The 24,545-nt window shown below is 53.0% G+C and overlaps 2 protein-coding genes across 2 annotated transcripts in view; both read right to left on the reverse strand.

The window, feature by feature from the left end:
• Positions 1-14,141, reverse strand: part of DLL3 (delta like canonical Notch ligand 3) — a 56,001-nt gene extending 41,860 nt beyond the window's left edge. Inside the window, exons 1-5 of the mRNA XM_054998746.1 lie at positions 14,085-14,141; positions 10,762-11,007; positions 8,806-8,863; positions 4,366-4,623; positions 800-1,161 (exon numbers count right to left, since the gene is read on the reverse strand). Coding sequence (XP_054854721.1) covers positions 800-1,161; positions 4,366-4,623; positions 8,806-8,863; positions 10,762-11,007; positions 14,085-14,141 — 981 coding nt within the window. The remainder of the gene's footprint in view (positions 1-799; positions 1,162-4,365; positions 4,624-8,805; positions 8,864-10,761; positions 11,008-14,084) is intronic.
• A 9,263-nt stretch (positions 14,142-23,404) lies between these two features.
• Positions 23,405-24,545, reverse strand: part of TIMM50 (translocase of inner mitochondrial membrane 50) — a 30,544-nt gene continuing 29,403 nt past the window's right edge. The window contains exon 11 of the mRNA XM_054999902.1: positions 23,405-23,989. Coding sequence (XP_054855877.1) covers positions 23,888-23,989 — 102 coding nt within the window. The 3' untranslated portion in view covers positions 23,405-23,887. The remainder of the gene's footprint in view (positions 23,990-24,545) is intronic.

The raw sequence follows: 24,545 nt of genomic DNA on the forward strand, positions 1-24,545 counted from the left end.
GACGGGCCTCCTGGGGTGAATGCACACAGGCAACACATCTATTCTCCTGGAACATCTGTGGATACAGGCTCAACTCCCCCCCCCCCCCCACCTTGCCAGTTTCTGCAAGCACAGCAGCAATTTTATAGCTGCAATATTCAGCCACACTCGAGCGTGAAAAAGTATTTGACAAACATTGATTGGGGAATCTCTTGAAGCCCACGGCATTGATGGCTGGGGTGGGGAGACGTCAAGGCTGAGAGAATGGCCATTTGCACACGGTCACCTAGTAAGCTTGTGGCTCAGGTGAGATGTGAACCAGGACTCCTACTCCTTCCTCCAGCTCACATGAGCCACTACTCCCACCATGCCCAGCTCTACAGCATACTTTACTTTGTATTTTTGGGTGTCTGGCACTGTATCTGTGGACATCCCAGATCACATCTAAGTGATGTTCTGACACAGATGGGTTTCTGGGAACAGTCGCGCAGATAAAATTTCTAAGTCAGCCCCAAATATCTCAATGTAGGAAGAGCCCTACTGGATACAACCAACAGCCCATCAATTCATTTCATACCAGGTTCCCCTTGGGACCCATGGAGGCCAAAGCCACCTTCTGGTACCCCCCACCCACTTTTCTGCAGGTGGCATTCAGGTGTATGGCACCTCTATCAATACGGGCTTCTCCTCCATGAATTGGTCTAACCCCTCCTTCAGAGCCACCCAAGCCAGTGGCAAGGATTTCCACAGTGCTGCATTCTTGTGGACATGGGAAAAGAACGGGAATAGGGGCTGAAAGGGGTAAGGGGGCAATACTGACATTGCAGCTGCCGCCGTTCTTGCAAGGGTTGCTGTCGCATTCGTTGGTCTCAATTTCGCAGCTGGTCCCTGCAAAGCCGGCCCGGCAGGTGCAGGTGTAGCTCCCTTGGCCTGTGTTGGTGCAGGTGGCGCCGTTCTTGCAAGGGTGGTGGTTGGTGCAGTAGTTGAGGTCCTGGTTGCAGAAGAGCCCTCCCCAGCCTTCCTGGCAGTTGCACTGCCAGGGCTGCACGCAGGTGCCACGCAGGCAGCCCGGGTAGCGGACGCACTCGTCACAGAACTGCCCTTGCCAGCCGATCCGACATTTGCACTCGCCAGGCCTCTCGCAGAACCCGTGGGCGCTGCTGCACCCAGGCAGGCAAATAGCTGGAAAGAGAGAAGCAGAGAGGAAGCGGGGGCAAGGGTGGGAGGGGAGGGGAGAGAGAAGAGAAGGGAGGGAAGAAGAGCTGGTGGAGTTGCAGTGCAGATTCCGTGGATCACGTATCTGGCACTTGTCACCATGCCAAACAAAAGGGCCACCTGCCACCCCAAAAGGCAAGGCACCATGCAATGGGTCCGGGGGTTTGATCACGCTCTCTTTCGATCCCTGGGTGCCCTCCATTGTGCCATGGGTATCAAAGAACAGTGTTGGGAGAGGGTGGGGGGAGAGGCAGGGATAGTTCCCAACCTGCTTTGTCTCACCCTCCCCACCAAAGCTCCAACACTACGAAAAGAAGGTTAAGAGCACATGGCTTACACATGCGGTTAATTATCCAAATCCCCTACCCCCAGCAGCAAGCTAGCCAGTCCCTCTGTATGCCAAGAGAAAGCTTTCTGAAACAATTTAAATGCCACAGTTTAAGGGATTATGGGAGGAGTCTCCAGACCTACAGCCATTTCCAGGAGATCAGTGGTACGCTTTTGTCCCTATTATGCGCCGGGGAAGTAGGAAACAGGTAGGCATGTTTTGAACTCCCTTAACTCAGCAGGGGCTAATGGGATCGAATGAGTGTTCCTCAAATAGACAACTTAAAACACTAGCACATGGGGCAGGGAATCCCAGAAGAGAACTACACACTGTGAGCTTTCTTAAATTTGTCCTTAGAGCTCAGAAGTCTCACTGGATAATTGATTACACAGCATTAGAAGCGTTTCTAGCCCCTTTCTCCAGACTGTATTGTATTGTATTTATTTCAGATTTCTATTCCGCCATCCCCGCGAGCGGGTTCAGGGCAGATAACAACATATTAAAAATACAATTAAAAAAAATAACGTACATTAAAAACAACACATTAAAAACAGGATGGTGGACAGCCTTCACAGGGAGGGTTATGATTTTATATACCCCTTTTTTCAGGCTGGCGGAGGCCCAGCCTCAGCCATACGCCTGGCGGAACAACTCTGTCTTACAGGCCGGGCGGAAGGATATCCTGCGGGGCCCTGATTTCAGCAGACAGCGCGTTCCACCAGGTAGGAGCCAGGACTGAAAAGGCCCTGGCTCTAGTTGAGGCTAGGGGGGCCTCCTTGGGGCCAGGGACCACCAACAGCTGTTTGTCCCCCGCTCGGAGTGAATATGAAGCTGTTTGGAAACTCCAGATACTTTATAACTTGGTACTTTTAAAATATTGAAAAAGCCACTGGGAATAGGATTGCAGCTGTCCACAGTCAAGTGTGGTTGAATTACTTACATTAACGAATATTAAAAAGTGATCTGGAAAGGATTATAAGGTTGTTAATAGCAGCTAAGAGTACAATAACACAGGACTGGAAGAAGTGGGTTGCCCTGCCCAATACCACATTAACTGGTTTGTTTGTTTTTTAAATGGGATGTGGTCACCATGTCAAAGATAACTTCATTTGCACAGGTTAAGAGAAGATCAAAGTACAGAATTTTTTCTAAGTAGAAAAATGAGGGGGGAAATCTGTTCTGATTACTAAATTTGGGGGCAATTTAGATCTTTAAAAAAACCAGTCTGCTTTCTTAAACCTGATCTTTAACAGTTTTCTAAAATTCCTTTTTGTAGGAGGGGATTTTGGCAGGATTTGGTTTTGTTCATAAACTTTTTAGCATTTCTTACAAACCGAAGTTACAAAGACCCCTGTGCAACCGCCACAGGAATCCTATTTTGCTTGCTCCAGTTCGCCCACTTTGTGCTCTATAACGAACAGAGTCCGTTCATTGGTGGCCCGTCTGCCAGCTTACCCATTTAGGGTCATAAGCAACCCAGGATTACGCAAAATGTTCTCCCTAACCTGTCCAATTTCATATTCCTGAAGCGGCTACAGTAAAGAAGATAGCTGACCTTCAGCATTTTCATGTTTCTTCCTTTCTTTTAGGTTTGAAGATTTTACTAGCAGGATACTGAGGTCACTCCAAGTAAAATGAAAGGGTGGGGTGAGGGGAATGTAACAAGGTGTAGCCAAAACACTGACACCTAAGTGACTAATATGATAAAACTTCTCACTTCACAGTATAATAGCTACTACATAATTACTGCAGTAGCTAAGATAATAATAATAATATTTGATTTATATACTGCCCTTCAGGATGACTTAACACCCACTCAGAGCGGTTTACAAAGTATGCTATCTCCACAACAAACACCCTGTGAGGTGGGTGAAGCTGAGAGAGCTTTGAGAGAGCTGTGACTAACCCAAGGTCCCCCAGCTGGCTTCAAGCGGAGGAGTGGGGAATTAAACCCGGTTTTCCAGACCCCGGCGCTCTTAACCACTACACCAAACTGGCTTCCTATTAACCATTCAACATTTATGAGGGTATAATTTAATTCATGTCTCCAGGCGGCTTTAGCTAGGGAAAAAGATAAAAGAACAATTAAAGAACAAGAGTGTTGCTTTGCTGGACTGAACCCAGGATTCTTTTTCCAACAGCTGTCACTCAGAGGGTTCCCGGAACCAGGGCCTGAACTCCTGTGGACATGGAGGTTCTACTTAGTTATTGTGGCTAACAGCCCTCAACAGACTGTGCCTAGTCCCAGTTAAAGCCCCTCCTACCATCACCTTGGTCCATCTAAGCATCAGCATCCCTTCCTCCAACTGACGGTGGAGCTGAAAGATTCCAGGTGGAGAAATGCTTCTTCTAGCACTTGCTAACCAAGATCCTTTTCACTGGGGAGGTTGAGGACAGAACCGTCGCCCTCCAGTCTCCTGACACTTCTTAGAAGAGTTCTAAGATGGTCAGACTCGCTCTGTAGGTCATGGAGACCCTCATTTGCAATGGCCATCAACATAAAGATCCACATTCCACCCCTGACATGAGACCTTAGGAGGCTCACAGCTTACCTGTTCCCTTGGCAGCAGCTGTTTCAAGGTGGGAAACTCCTGCCAACCACAACCCCACTGAGCGAGGGCCTTGCCCACTTTCTGAAAACATGAGGCAGATGCCATATCGGAAAATGGTGCCCAGAAGGGCAAGAACTGGCTCCCAAGCCCCTGAGTATTGCTGCTCTAAGGCAAGGAGGCGGCTTGCTTTACCAAGAGGCCCCCAAATCCAACTGGTATCTGATCCCCGTTCCTCTCCCCCACCACTCCAGCAGCTGCTGTTCCATCTCCCTTCCCTCCCAGGCAACTTACGCTCAGAACAGTATTCACCCCGCCACCCCGCCAGGCAAATCCTGCTGCCCAGCTCGTCGCAGGCGTAGTGCCCAAAGGTGTCGTCCCGTGGCCGGCAGTAGTCAGAGCAGCTCTCCCCGTAGTAATGCTCGTCACAGGTGACGTGGTAGGAGTAACGCAGCTCACTTTGCTCTCCCAGCTGCACGTCTTGTGACCAATCTTCTCCCACGGCCAAGCGACGGCGGGTAGCCAGGCGGCTGATTAGTTTCTGGGCATCCTCTGGGAGGAAAAAACGGGTAGTCAGGGAGAACATTGGGCAGTCAGGAGGGAAGAGGAGGAGGAGGAGAAGGGCTGAGGCCTTCAGTATTCAAGACCCAGGAGTCTCAGTGGATATCCTGAAGGGCCAGGGTTGAAATTCCATGTTGACATCCTTATAAAAATAACCAGTGGACAATGGGAGTGCCCTGGGGTGCAATCCAGGAGGCAGAGCTGGGTTCAGTTCTTTCAGAATGAGAAATTTTCACTTCTACCTTACTGCGGGGCCGTCAAGCGCCAAGAAAACTCCCTGTTACCTACCACGTAGCTGGATGACATGTCAGTTCCAATGCTGGGCAAAGCCGTGGTTTAATTAAATTAAAAATGGTTTCGTGAGGGTGTGAAGGGAAGGTGGCATGGTATAGCCTGATCTCATCAGATCTCGGAAGCCAAGCAGAGTCGGTACTTGGAGAGGCGACCACCAAGGAAGACTCTGCAGAGGAAGGCGATGGCAAACCACCTCTGCTTCTCACTGGCCTGGAAAGCCCCTTGTTGGGGTCGCCATAAATCAACTGCAACTTGACGGCATGTGCACACGCGCGCACACAAAGTGAGAGTGTCTAAATGCTGGCCGCTCCACTACAGCTGGCTTTCTGATGTCATGGTTTGAAACTAGGTTATTAACCACATACAGTCTTCATCACTATGGTTCTGCATGAAGTATGCTCGCAGGCATCCTGGCCCAGCCCTCACACACTCCCCAGCCACAGAGGAGCAAGGAAAACAAAGACACGAGCCATCGTCTGCAAGCCAAATCCTAGTTAAACCATAGTCTCATGTTATGCCTGAACGAAGTCACTGTAACTGACGCTAACAAAGTTGGGGTTTTATGTCTGGGAACATGAAGTCAGGTAATTCCACACTGGGCAGATATGACTGAAATATTGGTCAGGGGTCAAACTAGAATCTAGGCCTAGATAAGAAGAATCTGACTCAATTTTAATAATGGGAAGACTTATTTTGCCATTTGTTATGCTCCCACCACTTTAAATGGCTAGCTACAGACCTGCCTCGGGCATGCTTTACCTTTGCGCCAGCCTCACACATCCTAAAAACTACATGAACAGCAACATCGGCAAACGATGTCCCAGAAACCTTATCTCTGCCTGCTGTTTGTGTACTTGAGAACCGGTCTTCAGTTTTTGCTATGAGCCACACTCTCCAAAGCTCACCTCCTGGAAATCTAGCTGGCCTTTTAAGGTGCTACGGGACCTGAATCTTGCTCCTCTACTACAGATCAACACACCCACCCGAAACAGTCACACAAACTATTTAGGAGCAGGCTCTGGGCACCTCTGCTTTTAAAGGGAACTCCAAACTCCCACTCCTTTCTCACCAGAGGGATCGACACTTAAGTGGTAACTTAGCACAGTGTGCCAATAATTAATTTGATTTACCCTATCTTTTCTACAACTTCCAGGCAAGCAGCAAAAAGACATTTTATTATGGCCTCCGCCACCAGACTGAAAGTCAAAGGACACAAAAGACTGACCTGCCCCATAAATGTTACCAAGGCTGCCTTCCAGTGGAGGAAAGCATCTCTGCCAGCAGAATGAACCTGTGGGGTCCGATCCAGCACCCCAACTAGTGCTCTACAGCAGTTGCCTCCCATGCAACAATCTATGGCCCTTTAAGCGGTATGTGCCCCACACATTTCTTTGCATTTGTAACAAACACACATACTCCCTCTTCTGTCCCATCTGGCTTTTGAAGTTTTGAGTAAGAGATTCCGCTCATGCCGAGCACCTAGCACCTGGCCAACCTAAATTGCTGGCCCTGAAAGCAAGCTCTGCTGCTTCTATTCGGTTGTGTGATCATGCGGTTTTGAGATTTTCCTTGCAATGTTTTAATTAAGGGTTTGGGGATTTTAAGATTACTGTAAGCTGCCTTGCACATATATATGGAGCAAAACGCAAAATATAAATTCTTTGAATTAAAACAATAGGGTAAAATAGTAAAGAGACCAGTAGCACCTTTAAGACTAACCTACTTTATTGTAGCATAAGGTTTCGAGAACCACAGCTCTCTTTGTCAGGTGCATCTCATTGCTTCCAATGCACAGTCACTGCCGATTTCTTAGAAACTCACATAACACAACCGGGGGAGGGGGGGCAGTAACATTTAAATACAAGTCTGTCTTATGGCTTAGAAATTATTTACCACCACATCTAATAATTAATTAGCTGAGCTTGGTGTGGCTAATGAAAACAACAAAACAGGACCACCCACAAAGAAGGCATGGACAGCAGCCCGTACCTACGAGACCGCCTCCCTCCCTATGTTCCTCCATGGCAGCTTCGCTCATCTGAACAGGTTCTCCTGCGGGTACCAGGTTGCACATGGGTGAAGTCAACAGCAGCCTGCACACGGGCTTTCTCCGTGGTGGCCCCCACCCTGTGGAACGGCCTGCCTGAGGAGGTCAGGAAAGCCCCCACTCTCCTGGCTTTATGCAAAACCGAATTATTCAAAAAGGCTTTTTACTCAGATAGGGGGGGCTGTATTATAGGGAGGGGATCTCAGACGATCCGCTAATGAGTTAGGAACCAGAGACCTCACCACTGTGTTGAATTGGATTCCTGTTAATGCTTTATGTCTTTGTGAACTTGTATCTATTTACCTGATGGCATATTGACTGTACTAATTGCACCTGTGTAATCCGCCTTGAGTCTCAGTGAGAAAGGGGGACTATAAACGTCATAAATAAATAAATAAATAAATAGTGGAGATCGTAGTCTCCATAGGTATTTATTTTTTATATTTATTTTATTCATGTCATTTATAGTACACCTTTCTCACTGAGAGTCAAGGCGGATTACACAGCATGAAATTAGTACAGTCACTATCAAGGACATTTCCATAAACAATACCATAGGATAAATAAATGCGAGACATTAACATTAGCAAAAATCCAAGACAGAGTTGAAGAAATGCTGAAATAGAGCGTAAGCAACAGGTATGCAGAAAATTATTACTTTCTAAGTGAAAGCAAAAGAAAACAGAAAAAAGACACCCCTTTAAAAATGGCCTGCTGAGGACATGCTCCAAGAGCACAGAACATGGCGAGCACCTGGTGGTAAAGAGAGGAGGAAGAGAAGAAAGCAGCCAGAGACAGCCCAAAGACTGCTGAGGTGGGGCAGGAGATTTTGAAAGGGGTGTGTGTGTTTCCTCTGTTGTTCCATCACTGATTCTCTATCCTTCTGCTCATCCATGTGTGTGTGTATTGTGTTGATGTAATTGTTTTTAAGCTTGTTTTAATCTTTTAATTATATTTTATTTAATGTTTCTATTCATTGCCACCTTGGGGACATAAATTAGGCAGAAAGGTGGCTTAAAAATGTTCTAAATAAATTAAATAAAGAAGATTGCTAAACTGCCACCCACCCCTCCTGACAGGCCCCCCCATTGTATTTTCCTGAATATTAAAAGCTGTCACGGTAACAATGTCGACAGAAGTCTCTCTCAGAGAATCTCTTGGAAAAGAAAAGTTATTCTCAAAATATACCGGGAGTAAAAGCCGCTCTTTGTTTCTGAACAGATGCTGCTCTTTTCTTTGCCATTTGTTTATTTAAAATACTTATGGGCCGGCCTTTCTCCCATGAAGACCGTTTCAGGTAGGTACCCGTGTTGGTGTGCAGTAGAACAGCACAATCTGCATGTTCCTGGACTCAGATCCTGCGGCCTTTCTCCCAAGCACCTCAGGACCCAGGGTGAGTAACCGTAATATATTTTGTAAGTGAATTAAAATGAACGTTGATGTACAATACCATATTAAAAGCCAATCCAGAAATGCTTAATGCCCCACTGAGAGGATATTCCTTCTCTGTCCAGGCTCAGAATACCCTAAAAGTACTCTAGGGTAACTGTCTTACGGCCTCGCCAGAAGGCTGAGTGGGTAGAAGCGGCCCCTCCTGACTTCTTCTAGCAAGCTGTTCCACAGGCCTGAGGCAGCCACAAAAAAGATGTGCCTTAAACAAAAGAGGGACTGACAATAGATCTTGCTGGGAAGAACAAAGCTGCCGCGTGGGAATATTTTTCTCTTTGTTGTTTCGAGTAGTACCAGCCTACTTTACAAGGCTGTTGTTGGATTAAGACGGACAAAGCATTGCATACTTGAAATATGCCACCTATTTTTAATGAGCTACTTGCCTGTGGATGGCTCGCCTGATTCCGCCCTCCACGATTCAATGATGAGGGAAAAGGTGCCCTAGAAGGAAAGAGGGAAGACGAGAAGAAGTAAGTGGCGCAGCTGGAGGACTTGGGGAGGGGACAAGCTAAAAGATATTAAAATGATAGCATGAGCACCCAACTAGGTCTGGGTACACAATTTGAAATGCGGCACCTGGTCCAGGGTTCTCGAGGCCTCTTCAGGCTGCATCTTCTCCCCACCCAAACCCTCAGAGAGCTCATGCCCACTTGACAGAGCCACAGAGAGCTGCTTGTAAGGCATTGCTGGGGCACAGAAACCTTTGCTCTGATCTGGGCTCCATTTACATACTTGTTAAGCCTTGCTGGCAGCTTCCTGTGGCACACCTCTGCCTTGTGACCTGGGTCATGAGGACTGGTGTAGGCTGAAGCAAGGGGACTGGAGCTCAAAGAGGAGCTCCTGGCCTCAGTGCAGTGCAATGATCAAGGTGCTGGACTAGGATCCGGCTTTGAATCCTCACTGCACAGCAAAGCTACCTCACAAGGTTGTTGTGAGGGTAAAATGTGGAAATGCATGCCCTGCTGGACGGGTGGCATAAATATGTACTATGCAGACGGGCAACAATGATGACACCAGTCCCAGACATGGAGGGCAAATGGCCCAGGGTCCATCTCACCCGGGATGGAAAGAAACCCAGCAGGAACCCCCCCCACACACACACACACCAATCCTCCTTGTATGAATTAAGTTTGCTCTTTTACTTTACCTGAGGATGGGGAGCAGGGAGAAAGGGGACGAGATGAAATATCAGGGGGCTCAAGATCACTCTTAAAGCATTTTTGGTCTCGAGTCCTTACAATGGATTAAACAGGATACAATCAACTCCCTATCAGGCCAGCACATTCTACCCATTTTTATACTGGTTTCTCTTAAAAACGAGCCTGTGTGGTGTAGCAGTTAGAATATCAGACTAGGATCTGGGAGGGCAAGGTCAGAATCCTCCTTCTGCCACAGAAGCCGGGCTCTGGGCCTCTCGCTCACTCCCAGCATACCCCCCCCCCCGCGCGCATCTTATTCTTCTGCGCCATCTCACGGTCCGCTCTGGAAACACTTCACCCAGGTTCACCCACACAGAAGAACAAGGTGGCCACATCCTCCAGATGTGGGTGATCGTATTTCGAAACATCTCTCCTATGTGAAAACCTCCCTGCAACTAGAAAACTAGCACTGCAGCAAAACAAAAGGTAGGGACCCACCCCCCGGCCGATACACTGGTTCTCTAACTGGAGGAAGGCTCTTTTTTAAAAATGAAGCAACATTTAAAGCTAGAGTGCAGTCTGAGGTGGTGCGATCCATTCCACCACCTGAGCATTTTACCATTACATTCACTTGCATGTGTGAACTGGGCCTCAGTTCCAAGAAACGCATGAAGTGCCACATGTGGGTGGTATGACAATTGCTGTTTTGAGAAAAGACCACCAAACATCACTCAGCCATGTTAATAAGCTATACTTTTGGATCTCGGCCCTTATTTCTGGTACCCAACCCTAGTTTTCCTGTACACACAATTTAACTCCTAAGATAGACAGCAGATAGTGGGAAATCCTCTCCTAGTCTGTGCTGTAGAGCATGGAAAGTGCAGGGCGAGTGTAGGCCTTCCACACAAATAGACAGGTGCTTGCCAATGGCTTTCTTCATAGCAATGTCCCCTGCACAATATCCCATGCTTCTGTCTTTGCATTAAACTACAGTGCCCCACGTGCCACGTGCCCCTAAACTACAGTACTCCATGTGCCACATGCCCCTAGCCAGGATGTATCCGCTTTGGGAAACCCAATTGGAGAATGAATGAGGAAGATGTAGGAAAGGGCAAAGGAGGATCAAGGGCCACATGAAGGGCCCGGGTCCCAACCAAGACCTCTGAAGGGGGCAGGACCGTGGCCTGGGGGGGACCTCACCGGCCACTTGAAGTGGAAGGGGACACGGATGGGCCCACTGGTTGCCACAGCACTGCGGTCGGCTGGGACAATGTCACTTAGGGCTGCCCCAAAAGTGCAGGGGGGTTCTGGCGATACCACAGCCTGGGCGTGTTTGAGGCAGACACGGAAGAAGAGGCGGCAGGGGTGGGAGCCGCGGCACCAGCTCCGTGGGCTGGTGGTGGTGAAGGAATGCACCTGGAGCTCGAAGACACCAGCTGGTTTCACCTGCAAGGGAGGAAAAGAGCACATCAGCATTGGAGAAGCCCTCTCCAGGCACCGCAGCGCCTCTCTCATGCCCCACAGGACAGCAGGACGTGGCATTCGCTCTCTCAGTCAGGGGTCTGCTCCAAGAACAGCCTTTCAGAGCTCTGACCTGACCCTGGAGGACATCCACCCCCTGCCGTGGCCATAATGTGCAGAGGTTAGCAGGGGAAAGGATTCACCAGCCTCACACTGGAAAAAAGGAAGTTTGGCCATTCCTACAGGTCAAGGGCACTGGCTTGTTCCCCTGGTCAGCTGTCAACTCTGGGGCCCCTCTGCAAGAAGCCTGTCTCAGAGTCTCTTCCTCGCCCAGCCTGGCCCAGCCAAGAGTCCCCTCCAGTCCCTGGATCCTGCCCCTCGTAGCATTTTATTTATTTATGTCATTTATAGTCTGCCTTTCTCACAGAGCCTCAAGGCGGATTACACAGCGTGGGGCAGTACAGTCAGTTTCAAAGACATTTCAATAAACTACGTAATAGGGTATACACATGCAAATTTGCAAAGACTGAAAACCAGCAGAAATCCAATACGGAATTGAAGAAACGCTGAAACAGAGCATAAGTAATTCTAAGATTGATATATTAAGCAACATAGAATCTACCCAGTAGGAACGCACTTGCGTACAGCAATTGCAGTAAAGTCTATCTTCACTCCTTAGCCCTTTCCTGACTCTTCTCTTTGGGACCACTAACTTACAGTACAGCTTTCCTATCAGTAAAACAAACAAACAAAACACCCTCCGCGGTCATGGTGGAACAGGGGGAGAAGCAGTCCCATAGATATGAAGGACCAAAGCTGTGAAGAGCTTTGGATGTGACAGCCAAAATCTTGAACTGAGCGTGGTCAATGATAGGCAGCCGATGGAGGGACTGCAGAACGGGAGTAATATTCATGCTGCTGCTCGCTCCTGGTAACAGCCGAGCTGCAGCGTTCTTCACGAACTGGAGCCTCCAAATTAACTGAGAGGGGCGACCTATGTATCTTCCTTGGGACAGGAAGCCCCACTTCTGTCCTAAAGAAACACACGCTGGCCTCCATAGTGGCTGAACACTGGCTCAGAATCACCTGCATGGCCCTGCCAGGAACCTAGAAAGCTGTTTATTCTCCTGCTGCACCCCCCTCCCTTTTCAAAGCAATCTTTGCCCTTCGTGCCCTGGGTCATGAAGCTCTCCTCTGCCCTTAAATCTGGCAATGGTAGAAAAGAGCAAGAGTCTAGTAGTACCTATAAGACTAACAAAATTAGTGGTAGGTTAGGGGGCTTTTGTGTCACAGCTCGCTTCTTCAGAACTCACGAAAGCTCATATCATACCCCAAAACTCATATTGTACCAAGGAGAGGAGTTTGGGGGTGAAACCGAGGGAATACTCTCCCCGCATGTGGCCAGCAAATGCCAACAGTTGTCTGCCTCTTCTTTGTTTGAGATGCTCTGCCCCCCTGCATCACAACACAAAAGAGTTCCCAATTCTGCAGACTAAACATGGGGCCAGATGGCCTCCCCATCGGAAGCAAACATCGCCCAGGAATAAGGAACCATCCTTTATTTAGCGCTTCCCACTGCCCAAGCACCTCATGCCCATCTTGTTGCAATCCTCACAACAGCCTTGCAAAGCTGACCAGCACCACCATTTTCCCTATTGCAGAGGGGAGAGAGGGAGGGAAGGTAGGGCTAAGGCTGGCCAGAGAATGGCATGGTTAAAGCCCCCTACCAAGCTAGCAGCAGATCTGAACCTGGGGCTTTCTGGACCACAGCTCCTCCTCTCAACTGCTACGTCCAAGGGACACCCCGAGTTTTGGGGTGCTTCCAAGACTCATCTCTGGCTCCTGGAGCTACCCAAGGCAGAACCAGACAGTAAAGAAAAGTGGGTGCATCATTCACCACTGCCCAAAGGAAGGGGTGGGGGGAAATCACGTTTAACAGGAGTGAAAAATATAGTCTGGAAAGGAAGGGAAATGAGAAGCCAAGGGAAGTTTTACCTCTGTGGCCCGCAGTTCAGGCAACTCGGGTGTTAGACCACTTCCAGGCCATCCACTCCTCATGTGTAAAGCCTGCCCTCCCTAGACAGCTTCAGGGGCTCCCCAGACCCAGGGAGGATCTGTTGGGGGGGGGCACAAAAGCAGCACCGGAAAGGTGCCACCTTCCCCTCCCAAACTCTTCAAACACCTGCTTGACGGAAAAGCCTCCCCTGCCATCCTCCGGGCCGGTGCAGGGAGCAGCGAGGGGGGGGGCTGTGTTGGCCGGGCCCTTTGCCGACACCTGGCAGGTGGCTGGTGCAGAAGGGGGCCAGAAGGTAAGTGGAGGCCCCCTCCTCAGCAGGCAGTTTCCCAGAGCCACAGGACCCCTGGTTACAGCAGAGCGCCGCTGGGCCAGCAGAAGAGAGACCAGTGCCTCTGACCACGCGCAGAGCGCTTTCTTATGGTGGACCGGGAAGTACATCCCGGGGAAGGGTCCAGCCAGGGGGGCTCCCATTCGCGAGCTGCCATCTCAGCTCGGGGGAGGAGCTCAGCTTCAATTGGGGGGGTGCATCTCCCCCCCCCGCCCCGTTTAGGTCGCTTGGCGGGTGGAAACATCCGACTCGCTCTTCCTTTCCCGGAACGAACCCGGGTCTCCCTTCGGACGCGACGCGACGCAGAGCAGACGCGGCCACAGAAGCGGCCCTGGGGGTGGCCCCGGCCAGGCCTCCGGGGAAAAGCGAAGCCGCTTCGCCCGCCCGCCGGCGCTGCCCCAGGACGCGGCCAGCCACCGGCGCATCCACCCGCCGCGCCGCGCCGCCCCGTGGGGGGCAACTGGGGAAGCCCGGCTCGGGCTGGATTTGCGCCCAGGGCCGCTTGGGAGACCAGCGGGATTCCCGGGGCCCTTCTGCAAGCCCCCCCGCCCCCGCCCCCGCTGGGCACCCGCGGGCCGGGCTCGGGGCCACCCCCGCCTCCAGGGCGCTCTTTAGCCAGAGCCCTCCCGCCTGCCGCCCGGATCCCCCTGGACGGCGCTGCTCCTGCCGCGGAGTAGCTACCCCGCAGCAGCAGCAGGGGGGGAGGCGAGCACTCACCAGCGGGGCGCAGAGGAGCGCGAAGAGGCCGGGCAGGAGCGGGAGGAGCGCGGCCATGGCGTGGCGTGGCGAGGCGAGGCGAGGCGAGGCGCGTCGGGCAGCGGGGCTGTGGCGCGCCGGCTCTGCCTGGGGCTTTTACCCGGGGGCGGGGGGCTCCGCCCGCCTCGGCCCCGGCTCCGCCCAGAGAGGGCTCCGGAGCGGCGGGGGCGGAGCCAGAGCGCCCCCTACCCCCGGGAAGGGAAGGGCGCCGGCGGCAGGGGGGCCGCGCCATCGGGTCCTGCCCGCCGCGCTCTTCTCTGGCGGGGGGGGGGCGGTTCCCCTGCCCGCGATCCGCTCTCCCCGCGGCCGCGCCCCGCGCCAGCCCACCCGGGGGGCTCCGGCTCGGGAGAGCGCGCGGGCTCGGCGGCAGGCGCCGCTCAGCTGTATGCTAATCGGCGCGGCCGGGCGGGATGGGGAGCGGGTCTCCTCGGAAGCAGGGCGAGGCGAGCGGCGCGCCCGCAGGAGGGCCGCCCGAGCCGTCGGGAAACAGCGAGCGAGCGAGCGGGGCCAAAGTCAGGGCCGCTTGCATCGGAAGCCGGAGCGCCGTCCCGCCCGGGCGCCTCTGCTCCTGCGGCCGCCTTTCCCTGCCCTCCGCGCTTTCGGGCTCCGGGACGGGTGGCGAGGGGCGCCGGGACGTGCCCCCCCCCCGGAGCTCTCGCTGCAGGGCCGGGAGCAACGCCGCCTGCCGCCGCCCCCCTTCACTCGCCAAGCGGCCGGCAAACGGAGGGAGAGAAGCGCCGCTGGGCGCGGGCGCCGCGGCCCCCTCCCCTGCCGCGTGCCTCAGACGGGGCTCCGACCCAGGAGCGCGCCTGCAAGGCAAGCCCACCGACGCTCAGCGGGGAGGTGGGCGCGCGAAGGCCGGGCGAGCCCCGGGGCTGGAGGAGCCCCGGGGAAGGGCGGCTGGCCCAGAAGGGGAAGGGCTGCCCCGCCCCTTGAGCCGGGCGGGCGGCGGGTGGCCCTCTTGGCGGGTCGGAACCTGCATCTTTTTTCTTATATGCCCGGGGTGATGCCAGCCGCCACTTCGGAGTCAGGAAGGCATTTTCCTCCAGGCCAGATTGGCCGGGGATCCTGGAGGCGTTTTGCCTTCCTCTGGGTCACTGGGGGAGGGCAGTGGGTGTGATTTTTTTTTTTGCATTGTGCAGAGGTTGGACTAGATGACCCTCGAGAACCCGTCCAGCTCTCTGTTTGGTGTAGTGGTTAAGAGCACAGGACTGTAATCTGGAGAGCTGGGTTTGAGTCCCCCCTCCTCCGCTTGAAGCCAGCTGAGGGACCTTGGGTCAGTCACAGCTCTCTCAGAGCTCTCTCAGCCCCGCCCACCTCACAGGGTGTTTTGTTGTAGGGATAATAATAACGTACTTTGTAAACTGCTCTGAGTGGGTGTTACGTTGTCCTGAAGGGCGGTATATAAATCGAATTATTATTATTATTATGTTATGGTGGGAAAGAGGAAACAGCCCCGGCAGGAAGGTCCAGAACCGCTTCGGTTAAAGACGTCCCTCTGGCCGGCCCAAGGTGCGCAAGGAGCCGTCGCCCCCCCCCCCCACCTTTCAGTTCCAGGGCGTTTTGCTGCTGGGGGTGAGGAGACTCTCTCCCAGTCCTACTTGCTCAAAAGTCCTGCCTTCCTTGCAAAGAGCTCGGGGTTGGCGGCGTGGCTCCCCCCCCCTCTTGTGTCCTCCCGCCGGGAGGCGTCCTTTGGGCTCGGGCAGCGCCAAGGCCAGCCCTTGTCCGGGCTTTGTTAGGCTGCTGGGGCTGGGCCCGGCCCTCCCCACCATGTGTCTAGGTGCAAACGAGCGTGCCTCCTATCCAGCGGGTGCGAAGGGTCTGCCTTTCACACCCGGTGGGCACATGGCAGGAATGTGAGAGCCCCCCCCCCCATCACATCTCCTGCTGCCTCTGACACCTTTCCTTGGCAAATGCACAGGGTTGGGGGTGAGAAAGAGGGTCTCTGGGAAACGCATTAAGGATGGGGGGGGGGAAATCTCTGACCTTTCAGAATTGGTTTGGAAGATACGCATGAGGTTTGCAAGATCGGGAGGCTGCCCTGTGTGCCTCTTTATGTGCTAGATAAAATGTGGGTTTGCGGCACAGCATTCAGCATATAGAAGCCTTAGCATCCCCAGTCGTTGTGGTTTTTAAAACACGTCACTCACCCTCATGCTTGTAAAGGGAGGCTTAAGCTGGAGACCTGTCCAGGGCTAAAGAAAGTCCCAACTGGATCAGAGCAAAAGTTTATCTTGTGCAGCATTTGAAGGCCAGCCAGACGCCTCCAGGAAGCCCACGAACAAGGAGCAGCTCTCCCCGTCTGTTCCCCGCCCCCCAGTCTGGTGTTGAGGCACACATCACTGCTTCAGACTGTGGAGGTTCCACTTAGCCATCAGGCTTAATACTGTGGAGGTGGAAAAGGTACCAAAACTGAGGGAGTGATCCAGGGAAAGAGTAAAGGTGGGCCTTGAGTTGGGGGAGGGGGAAGCCTTCAGAGAAGCTTGGGAAATTAGGGGGGGGGGGCGATGAACAGATGGATGGCTAGGAATCTGTGGGGACAGAAAGGTGGTGGGTTCCTTTCCTAAAACGGATTCATTGTAGCTTCCCAATGGAACCCCCCCCCAAATACTTAGCTGAACTTCTGGAACTTACTTCGACAAGGATGTACTGATGGGAGAGAGCTTTTAACAAGAATTATTCAAGGAACGGATGGGACTTGCTCAGTGGCTGAAAGGGACATCTTTATCCCAAAGCAGCACAGGAGATGCTAGTGCCAAGCAGCAACAGAGAGAGTTCACCGTCTTCCCTCTTAAGTCTCCTGGGGACGTCAGCGGGCCACTATTGGAAACAAGGGGCAGGCACCTGCGGGCCTGATGCAGGGAGGCTCTTTGTGGCTGCTTCGCATGGAGAGGGGAGCAGTCTTCTTCTCAGGCAAGCTGCCTCGGCCCCCTTTCATCACCCGCTTTCATACTGAGCATCCTCACCTCTCTCTGCCATGCTGGGCCGCAAACAAAACATTAGAGCCGCATTAAGGCCCGTACGAATGTGTCACAATATTGGCAGCACCACCAAGCAGGCAAGAGAGAGGTAATTAATTCCTGAAAGAGAGGGTGTGTGTGTGTGTGTGGGGGGGGGTGTTTGTTAAAGAGAAAGCTGTAATTTTTCAGAAAATTCCCATCTGGCACCAAACAAACACTGTGGACTCCTTTGCCAACCAGCTGTTGCCATGTCAATATTTTAAGTGGACACCATTGCAGATCAATCTCCCATCCCCCCTGGCACACACAAGAGGCACCAAAAATGGCAAAAACTCCAGCCTGGAGATACTTTGCAGCCATCCAAAAGGAGTCAGCAAAACTGGAAGTTGTGTGCAGCACTAGAGCTCCCGAGCAAGGGCCATGGGCACTGGGGGGGGGGCTGGTCTCTGCAGGGATACTCTACCCACCCCCACACCTTCTGCATTTTCCGCTTTCTAGTTCTTTTCTAACCATATAAAGGTGCTGTGCAAGCAACGTTGTGCAAGTAGTGGTTTGAGGGTCAGCTTTGAGACCTGGAATCAAATCCCTGCTGGGCCAGTCACCATCTCTCAACCTACCTGTCAGGGTTGCTGTGAGGATAATATTAAGCCCCGAGTTGCATGGTGAATAGATGGGCTAAAAATGAGGAAAGAGGCAATAGCCTCTTCAGTTGTTCAGCAGGGAATGAAGCTACTGCCTCCCTCCAGCAGCCTAGCTCACGACTGGCAAACAGCGAGGGATTTCATTTATTTTACTTCATCCCCCACCTTTCTTCCCACTGGAGACTCAAAGGGGCTTGCAACATTCTCCAGGGCTTGCGCCATTTTCACAAAAGGTAACTTGGAACATCAGGCTCATTCTAAGTAACAGGAACAGCTCAAGGTTCTACTGCCATCACTCGCAAACCCCCTACCCCAAGGCTGCGCAATTGCATTTGCGCAATTCATTCCTGATTGCAACACAAGAAACTGGAGTGTCTGAGAGCGTGCAAAGTGCCTTTCCCTCATCAGGCACAGGAGAATAAAATGGGGAGAGGGGATTATTTGGCCACCAAATTTCCGGTGTGCACAACGTAGCCCTGTAAAAGGATGAGGGGGAAGACATGGATGGATGGGAACACCCTGTCTTTCCAGTGTTTCCCTGTCTCTCCCCCAACCCATGACAGGTATGCTGAGAGGGCGGCTCAAGTGTTGATTTATTCTTTCTTGCCCACCAGCTTTCAAAAACAGTTCCCTTGGCTGCTGGCCTGTCAGCACGGGGTGTTCCCCAGTAATTTACAGCTCTCTTTCCCCCCACTTCTGTTTTCTCTAACATTAGCAAGCAGCAGGGGGAGAAGATACATCTGTGAAAACATTCAAGTGTGTACCTGCCTGGGTAGTGCCTGAGCACGTGCAGAGCACCTTCCGTAGCAGGCAGATCCCAGAAGTCCCCAGGCAAAGGGGCGCGGCTGCTTCGGAGCAGCAAATCTGGACTTTCTGATTTGGGAGCTGATGTGAAGATGTTTCAGGCAGCATGGCAGAACCCGATGGAGGCTTCAGAGGAACCAACCTCTTCCCCAACTTTGTGAAAGTGACCCAGTAGCATCCAAGTAAGAGAGTAAAGACAGCCAGCCAAAGTTTCCCAGCAGAGAGGAAACTAGAACGAGATGGCTGCAATAAGCAGGGATGAACATGCAATGAACACACGGACTTCGGTTTCACCGCAAGCAGGGCAGAGATGCAGGTTGCGGACTTGTAGAGTATTTCATAGGCAAATGTTGCTTTCAGGCGTGATTTAAGAGAGGTGTTACAGAGCTAGAGCCCATGTGGGCATGGCTTGGTATCTGTCACACCTCCTGGCATGACTTCCTCTGACACACAAAGGTATTTCGCTTGTTTCTGCTCTCCTTTGACTGGAGACTGAATTTGGGACTTTCTGCCTGGCAAGGGAGTGCCTGATCCCTGAGCTAGAGGCCTCCCCCGAAATGCAGGCGCCTGGCTCTGGAACCCAGGGAAGAGAGGGCTGCTGCCTGATCCTGAGCCAAGCAAAGGGCTTCCTTGCCTGGAATAGGCTCCCCTGGCAGCTGATCTCTAGTCCTCAAGAAGAGAAACCCATTTCAAGCGGCGATTCTGAGGATCAGGCGAGGACTGTTTGTGAGCAAAGCAGCCGCTGTGCCACATACTCAAAATGCCCTGGGAGGGAGCGGAAACCTATTTCCTGAGTAGTCATTTGCACACCTATCTCATAAAATATGCCAGTTTGACCTCCATACTGTGAACTGGGGAGGGCAGATGAGTGGATCTACAAAACAAGAGTCTGCTTGAAAATCTGGAACTCTGGCCTCTCCTGCTTTCTCAACTGCTAGGCTAGCTGACCATCAAGCGTCAGTCACCAGAACCATCTGTATTCCATGGAAGGCGTAAGGCATGCGGTGGGGAGGACAGGTAACACAATTTGGTTGGAGTGCGTGGGAGGCTTGTGGTAGATGGGCACAAAGTCTTGGGCTAAGCATGAATGGAAGGAAATGCCAAGTTTTCGTCTCCAGCTTGTCTACTGCTAGCGTCTTAGGGTTGGGGTGGGGGGTTAAGAACACATTAGAAGAGCAAAAAAAGAAGTGTGTGTTTTCTGAGCAAATAAACGCCACTTCCACCCACTCTGGCCACACCGCTGTGACTGGCAACTCCAGACATGGCTGTCCCTTGCACTTCCTGCTCTTGAGAGCCCTGGCAGCAAGTCGTCCCCGGCCCATTTATTTATCTTTCCGGCATGGATTTCCCACCCTTCCTGCACAGAGCTCCTCGGCTGGCACGTGGGTTTCTTTCTGCAAGTCAGCTCAGCAAGGCCTGCTTGGGGCAGCCGCAGGCTGGGGGTGTGGCTTGACAAGCAGGGAGACCACCAAGCAAGCCCCTTACTTCTCCAGACTCCCAGGGACCTTCACATCCGCTTCTGCAACAAGCTCTTTGGGGTGCCAAAGCTCAGCTAAGGTGGCACTCGGGTTCATTACAGAGGCTGGTGCTGGCGTTTGCTTCCCTTCGGCTTCCCCAAGCGTGAGAAAGACAGAGCAATGGAAGCCACCCCCAGCCCTGCCGGTCCAGGCCACCCGTCCCTCACCCATCAGTCCACGCAGAATGCACCTCTGACCCGACAGTAATCTGACTCGAGTCCCAGTGGGAAAGGTGGACTATAAATGAACATAAAAATAGAATCACTTGGGGGCGTCAATTGAGCCCAGACTGGCTCAAAAGAGTCCGTCAGTCCACAGCACAGACCAACCGAGTCGGGTACCCACGTCACCCCAGGCACTCTGATTGCCGAAGCCATTCTGTGCTGTGGAGCACCGGAGAGAGCAGAAGCTGACTCTTCATATGAGCCTCCCCCCCCCCGCCCCCGGGCACGTGTCCACAACCAAGCACAAAACCAGCGGCATTTTGCAAACACCAAAGGGAGCATCTCCAGGCTCTACAGGCAGCAGCAGGGTCCTGACCACACACAACTCTGTGCAAATCAGCTACCTGGGCCAGAACGCCTGTCCGATGTGCAACACCCAGATCTAAACGTGTGTGTTGCCTTACACTTTCCCCCCAAAGTCAACCCTGTCTGCTTGCTTCCTTTGCGAGATGCCAGAACACGCATTAAGCTTTCTGTGGCTGATCTGTCCAGACTCGATTTCCGGGGAACGGCAGGGTTCTCTTGAAAACCAGGGCCCTACCACTGGCAAAACTCAAATTGTGAATATTCTCAAGATTATACAAATGCACCATACAGCAAAACCAAAACAGAAATCTCAGGAGTCCGTTAATACTGAACAAGTTTTTATTCTAGCAAAAGCCACCACCCACTTTGTAGACTCATGCAAGGGGGGGGGGGAAACCCTTCGGTCTTTTAAGGTGCCCCAAGGCTCTGGTTTGCTTTTGCTGCAAAACAGCTGCCAACTCTGGAAACATTACATTGGATGAAGCCTCACACAGCATTACTGCAGCGAGACTGGAAAAGGGGGGAGGGCAGGCAGGAGGCGGAACAGCAAGCCCAGGGTGAGGTAATGTCAAAAGGTCCAGGAAATGGATCCATTATATACACCAAACAGGAAGCAATGAGACAAGACATTGGCAACACCAGGGACTTGGGGGGGAGGGGAGACAGGCCAGGAGGGCCGGTGGGAAAAGGAAAACACACGATAAGAAAACGCCCTCGACCACGGAGGTCACTGATGCCGCTCAAGCCAGGTGCCGAATCAGCAACCTGCAGGGTACATTCGGGGAGAAACTTCAGCCCTCTCCGTGGCTTGGGGGTGTCTGCAAGGCTCAAGAGCCCGTCAGAAAAGCTTACTTCCAGTTTGTAAACAGCGCCCGGCTTATGCTGCCCAACGAGGCCCCTCAGCTGCAACCCCCCGCCCCCCGTCTGCACGTTACCTTGTTTGTGTCCACTCCATATGCCACTTCTCAGCAGGTGCCATGGGCTCAACGACAGCTTTGCACGTTAGCACTGCTGCGTGTGCAGAATTGCAAGGGGCAACAGGGTGCCAGCTGCAGGGAAGGTGCTGTGGATCAGGTGGCCAGCAGGACAAGTGGAAGTCATGTGGTCAAGGTCAAGCGAAGGCTGGGGAGGGGGGGGCTGCTTCCTCCTGCAGTAACTGAAGGGCACTTTCCACTGTGTTGCTACGGCCACAGTGGACGATGTTTGTGGTTCAGGGCATCGCAGGTTCAAGAGCTAATTCACAAAGCATCTTAAGACTCAGGCAGAGTTGGGAGGGCACCCCTCTGCCTTCTGCCCCGGAAACTGCAGGTACTGTGGAGTGCAGACGCCTTCTACCCGTTCTCCCAGTCTTCTTTTGGTGGTAAAGGGAAGCCTTCATTGTAACATAAGCTGGAACTCAGAAAGTAACTGGGGGGCGGGGGGGCTGAATCCTTTAAAGCTCACGTCCTGTTTAGAACATAAACACTGCTCCCCCCCCCACTCTTTATCTCTCCCCCCCCCAGCTGTTTATTCCTTTTCTCCCCTCAGCGAGGACCTCCACAGAATGTCTCTGGCTTAGACAGCCTGGAAATACATTTTCTTTGGGGAAGGTGGGGGGGGGAGTGTGGGAAAGATCTAGATTCCCGTTCCTGTCGGGAAGTGTCTTTCCCCCCCTTGCATTCTTTCTTAGAAGAATAAGGTGGGGAAGGGAAGAAACAGCAGCCAATAATGCGTCCCGGCTGCCCAGTACAATAAGGGGGGGGGGAGGCTGTAAGGGAAAAAAAGGTACCTATGACTCACCAGGCTCGGCTCCTGTCACTTTGGGGAGATTCAGACTATTCGGAAGGGGCATGAGACAGAGTTTGTGGTTAAACAGCACTTTTAACTCGCAAATTACTTGAAACAATCACTATTTGGCTTGCTGTCGGGCTATTTGTGTGGCTGGTGTCCATTTCACAGAAGGGCAGAGTGAAACCAAGAACTGCAACAGCTGAAAGATTTCACCTCCACCCCCCCCCCAAGGGATTTAGGGCCACCCGAGTCTGGGCACTTGGGCAGGAGGGAAACGGGACTGCTGCTCCTTAAGGGCAGAAGGGGATCCTGGAGAGCAGAGCCCACGTTTCGGAGGCTGGAGTCTCCTGGCTCAGGTTGGGCATCTTCCAGAACGGTGAGCAGCCTTCTCTGCTCCAAGCCTCGGAGGGCCACTGCAAGGCAGAGACGACACACACCAAGAGGGAGAACTACGCTCTGCGTCCCCCCCCCCCCCCGCACCGCACATGCAAGTCTGGGGGCACCTCTGCTATATTCGGGGAGGGGGGGGCACGGGCATGCTCCTACAGAAGTTTCCTGCCCAGGCAATCCTAGACTTCTGGATTTTGTGCTGGCGTGTGCACTCCTGGATTGAGGAATAGGACAGAATGCGTCCGTGCAGCGCAAGAGGACACTCCTGAGTGTGTGTGGTTTTCAAAAAGCTGCATTTAAGGGCAGGAACACCCCCCCTCCCCACCCCCCAAGAAGATCGCAGAAAAATATTGCACGGCATAAGAGAAGCAAAATTCCTTGAGGCAACCGTGCTCCTCCCCCACCCCCTCCCGCTATTCCGGCTGGCTGGCTTTCCTGTTGACATCCAACGGGACACAGGAAGAAGGCTAGCGCTGGGGTCTCTGCACCAAGATGCAGGGGGCGGGGGTGAAGGGGGGGGGCTCCGTTTTACTCAGACACTCCAGCCTTTGCCAAGGCTAAGACGGTATAAAGGTTCAAACACACGTCCCATTCCTGCTCTCTCTTGCTCCACGTGAGAAGCCCCTCCCACACTCGTGCAAACACAGGGGCTGACTGCAAAAGCACTGCTAGAAAGACGGTTCTTTATTTCAGAGGACATCCAACATTCATTTTCGTATGCGCCAACGGAACAGCAGCGTGGCCTGGAGTCTGAAGGGGACGCGATGAAGAGGCGTAGAAGACAGATCTAGGGGCAAGCCCCCTCCCCACTTTTCTCTTTCGTCACCTGTGGGGGGGGGGCAAGGCAAGCTTCCCTGCTCCAAAGGGAAGGGGTCCCAAGGCTATCACAGATCCTGCTCTAGCATGGCTCTTTCTTCCGGGGGGCTGGTAAATGGGCGCAGGTCTGAACAGTGTTCTCCAGTCCTCTGTGGGGCGGGAGATGCTGCAGGGCTGCTTCTGCTGGTCCCTGGCTTGGGCTGCCTTTGGCCCGAGTCCATGCCCCCTCCCCCATGTAACCGTCTTCTCCAGAGGGCAGGCTCCCCACCAGGCAAGGGACCGGAGCAGCCCAGAAGTCCATTTTGGTGGGCGAGGCCGGAACGGAGGGCATCCGTGTCACTGCTGCTTGGAGCGGGGCCACAGCCGGCTTGCCAGGGAGCCCAGGAAGAGCTGCTGCTTCTTGTGCTGGGAGAGGTCCGACAGACGCTGCTGCTCCTCCTGAGGAAATGGCACACAGAGAAACCGGCTTCACCACTCGTGTCTCAAGAAGGAAGCGCTGACTCTCCAAAGCGGACACCCTGAAAACCTTGCTGGTCTCAGAGGTGCCACTGGACTCACATCCTGCCATTCTATGAGCCTCTAGCTGGGAGATAAAGGCTCGGGGATCTCCATTCCCACCTGTGTCCAAAGAAGGGAGCTGTGACTCTCCAAAGCTTACGCTCTGAAGGTCTTGCTGGTCTCAGAGGGGCCACTGGGCTCACATCCTGCTGGCTTCACCACAAAGTTACTCAGGGTGGACTCCTCCTCAGCAGCAGCCCCCCCCCCCAAGGCAACTGGGGCTGAGGAGTGTGGTGACTAATGGGTGGAGGGAGGGCGACACTCTGCACATGTTCAGAGGCTCTCCTTCCCGGGGATCTGCACATGCCAAAAAAGGAGGACCAACTCACCTGATCAGGAGGCATGGACCCCAAGGCTGGGCTGGGGTCCCTGAAGCAGTCCCTGGCACGTGCACGCACGCACACACACACACACACACACATGCACGCACGCACGC

The sequence above is a fragment of the Eublepharis macularius genome, chromosome 15 (assembly GCF_028583425.1).
Source record: "Eublepharis macularius isolate TG4126 chromosome 15, MPM_Emac_v1.0, whole genome shotgun sequence".
Lineage (NCBI taxonomy): Eukaryota > Metazoa > Chordata > Lepidosauria > Squamata > Eublepharidae > Eublepharis > Eublepharis macularius.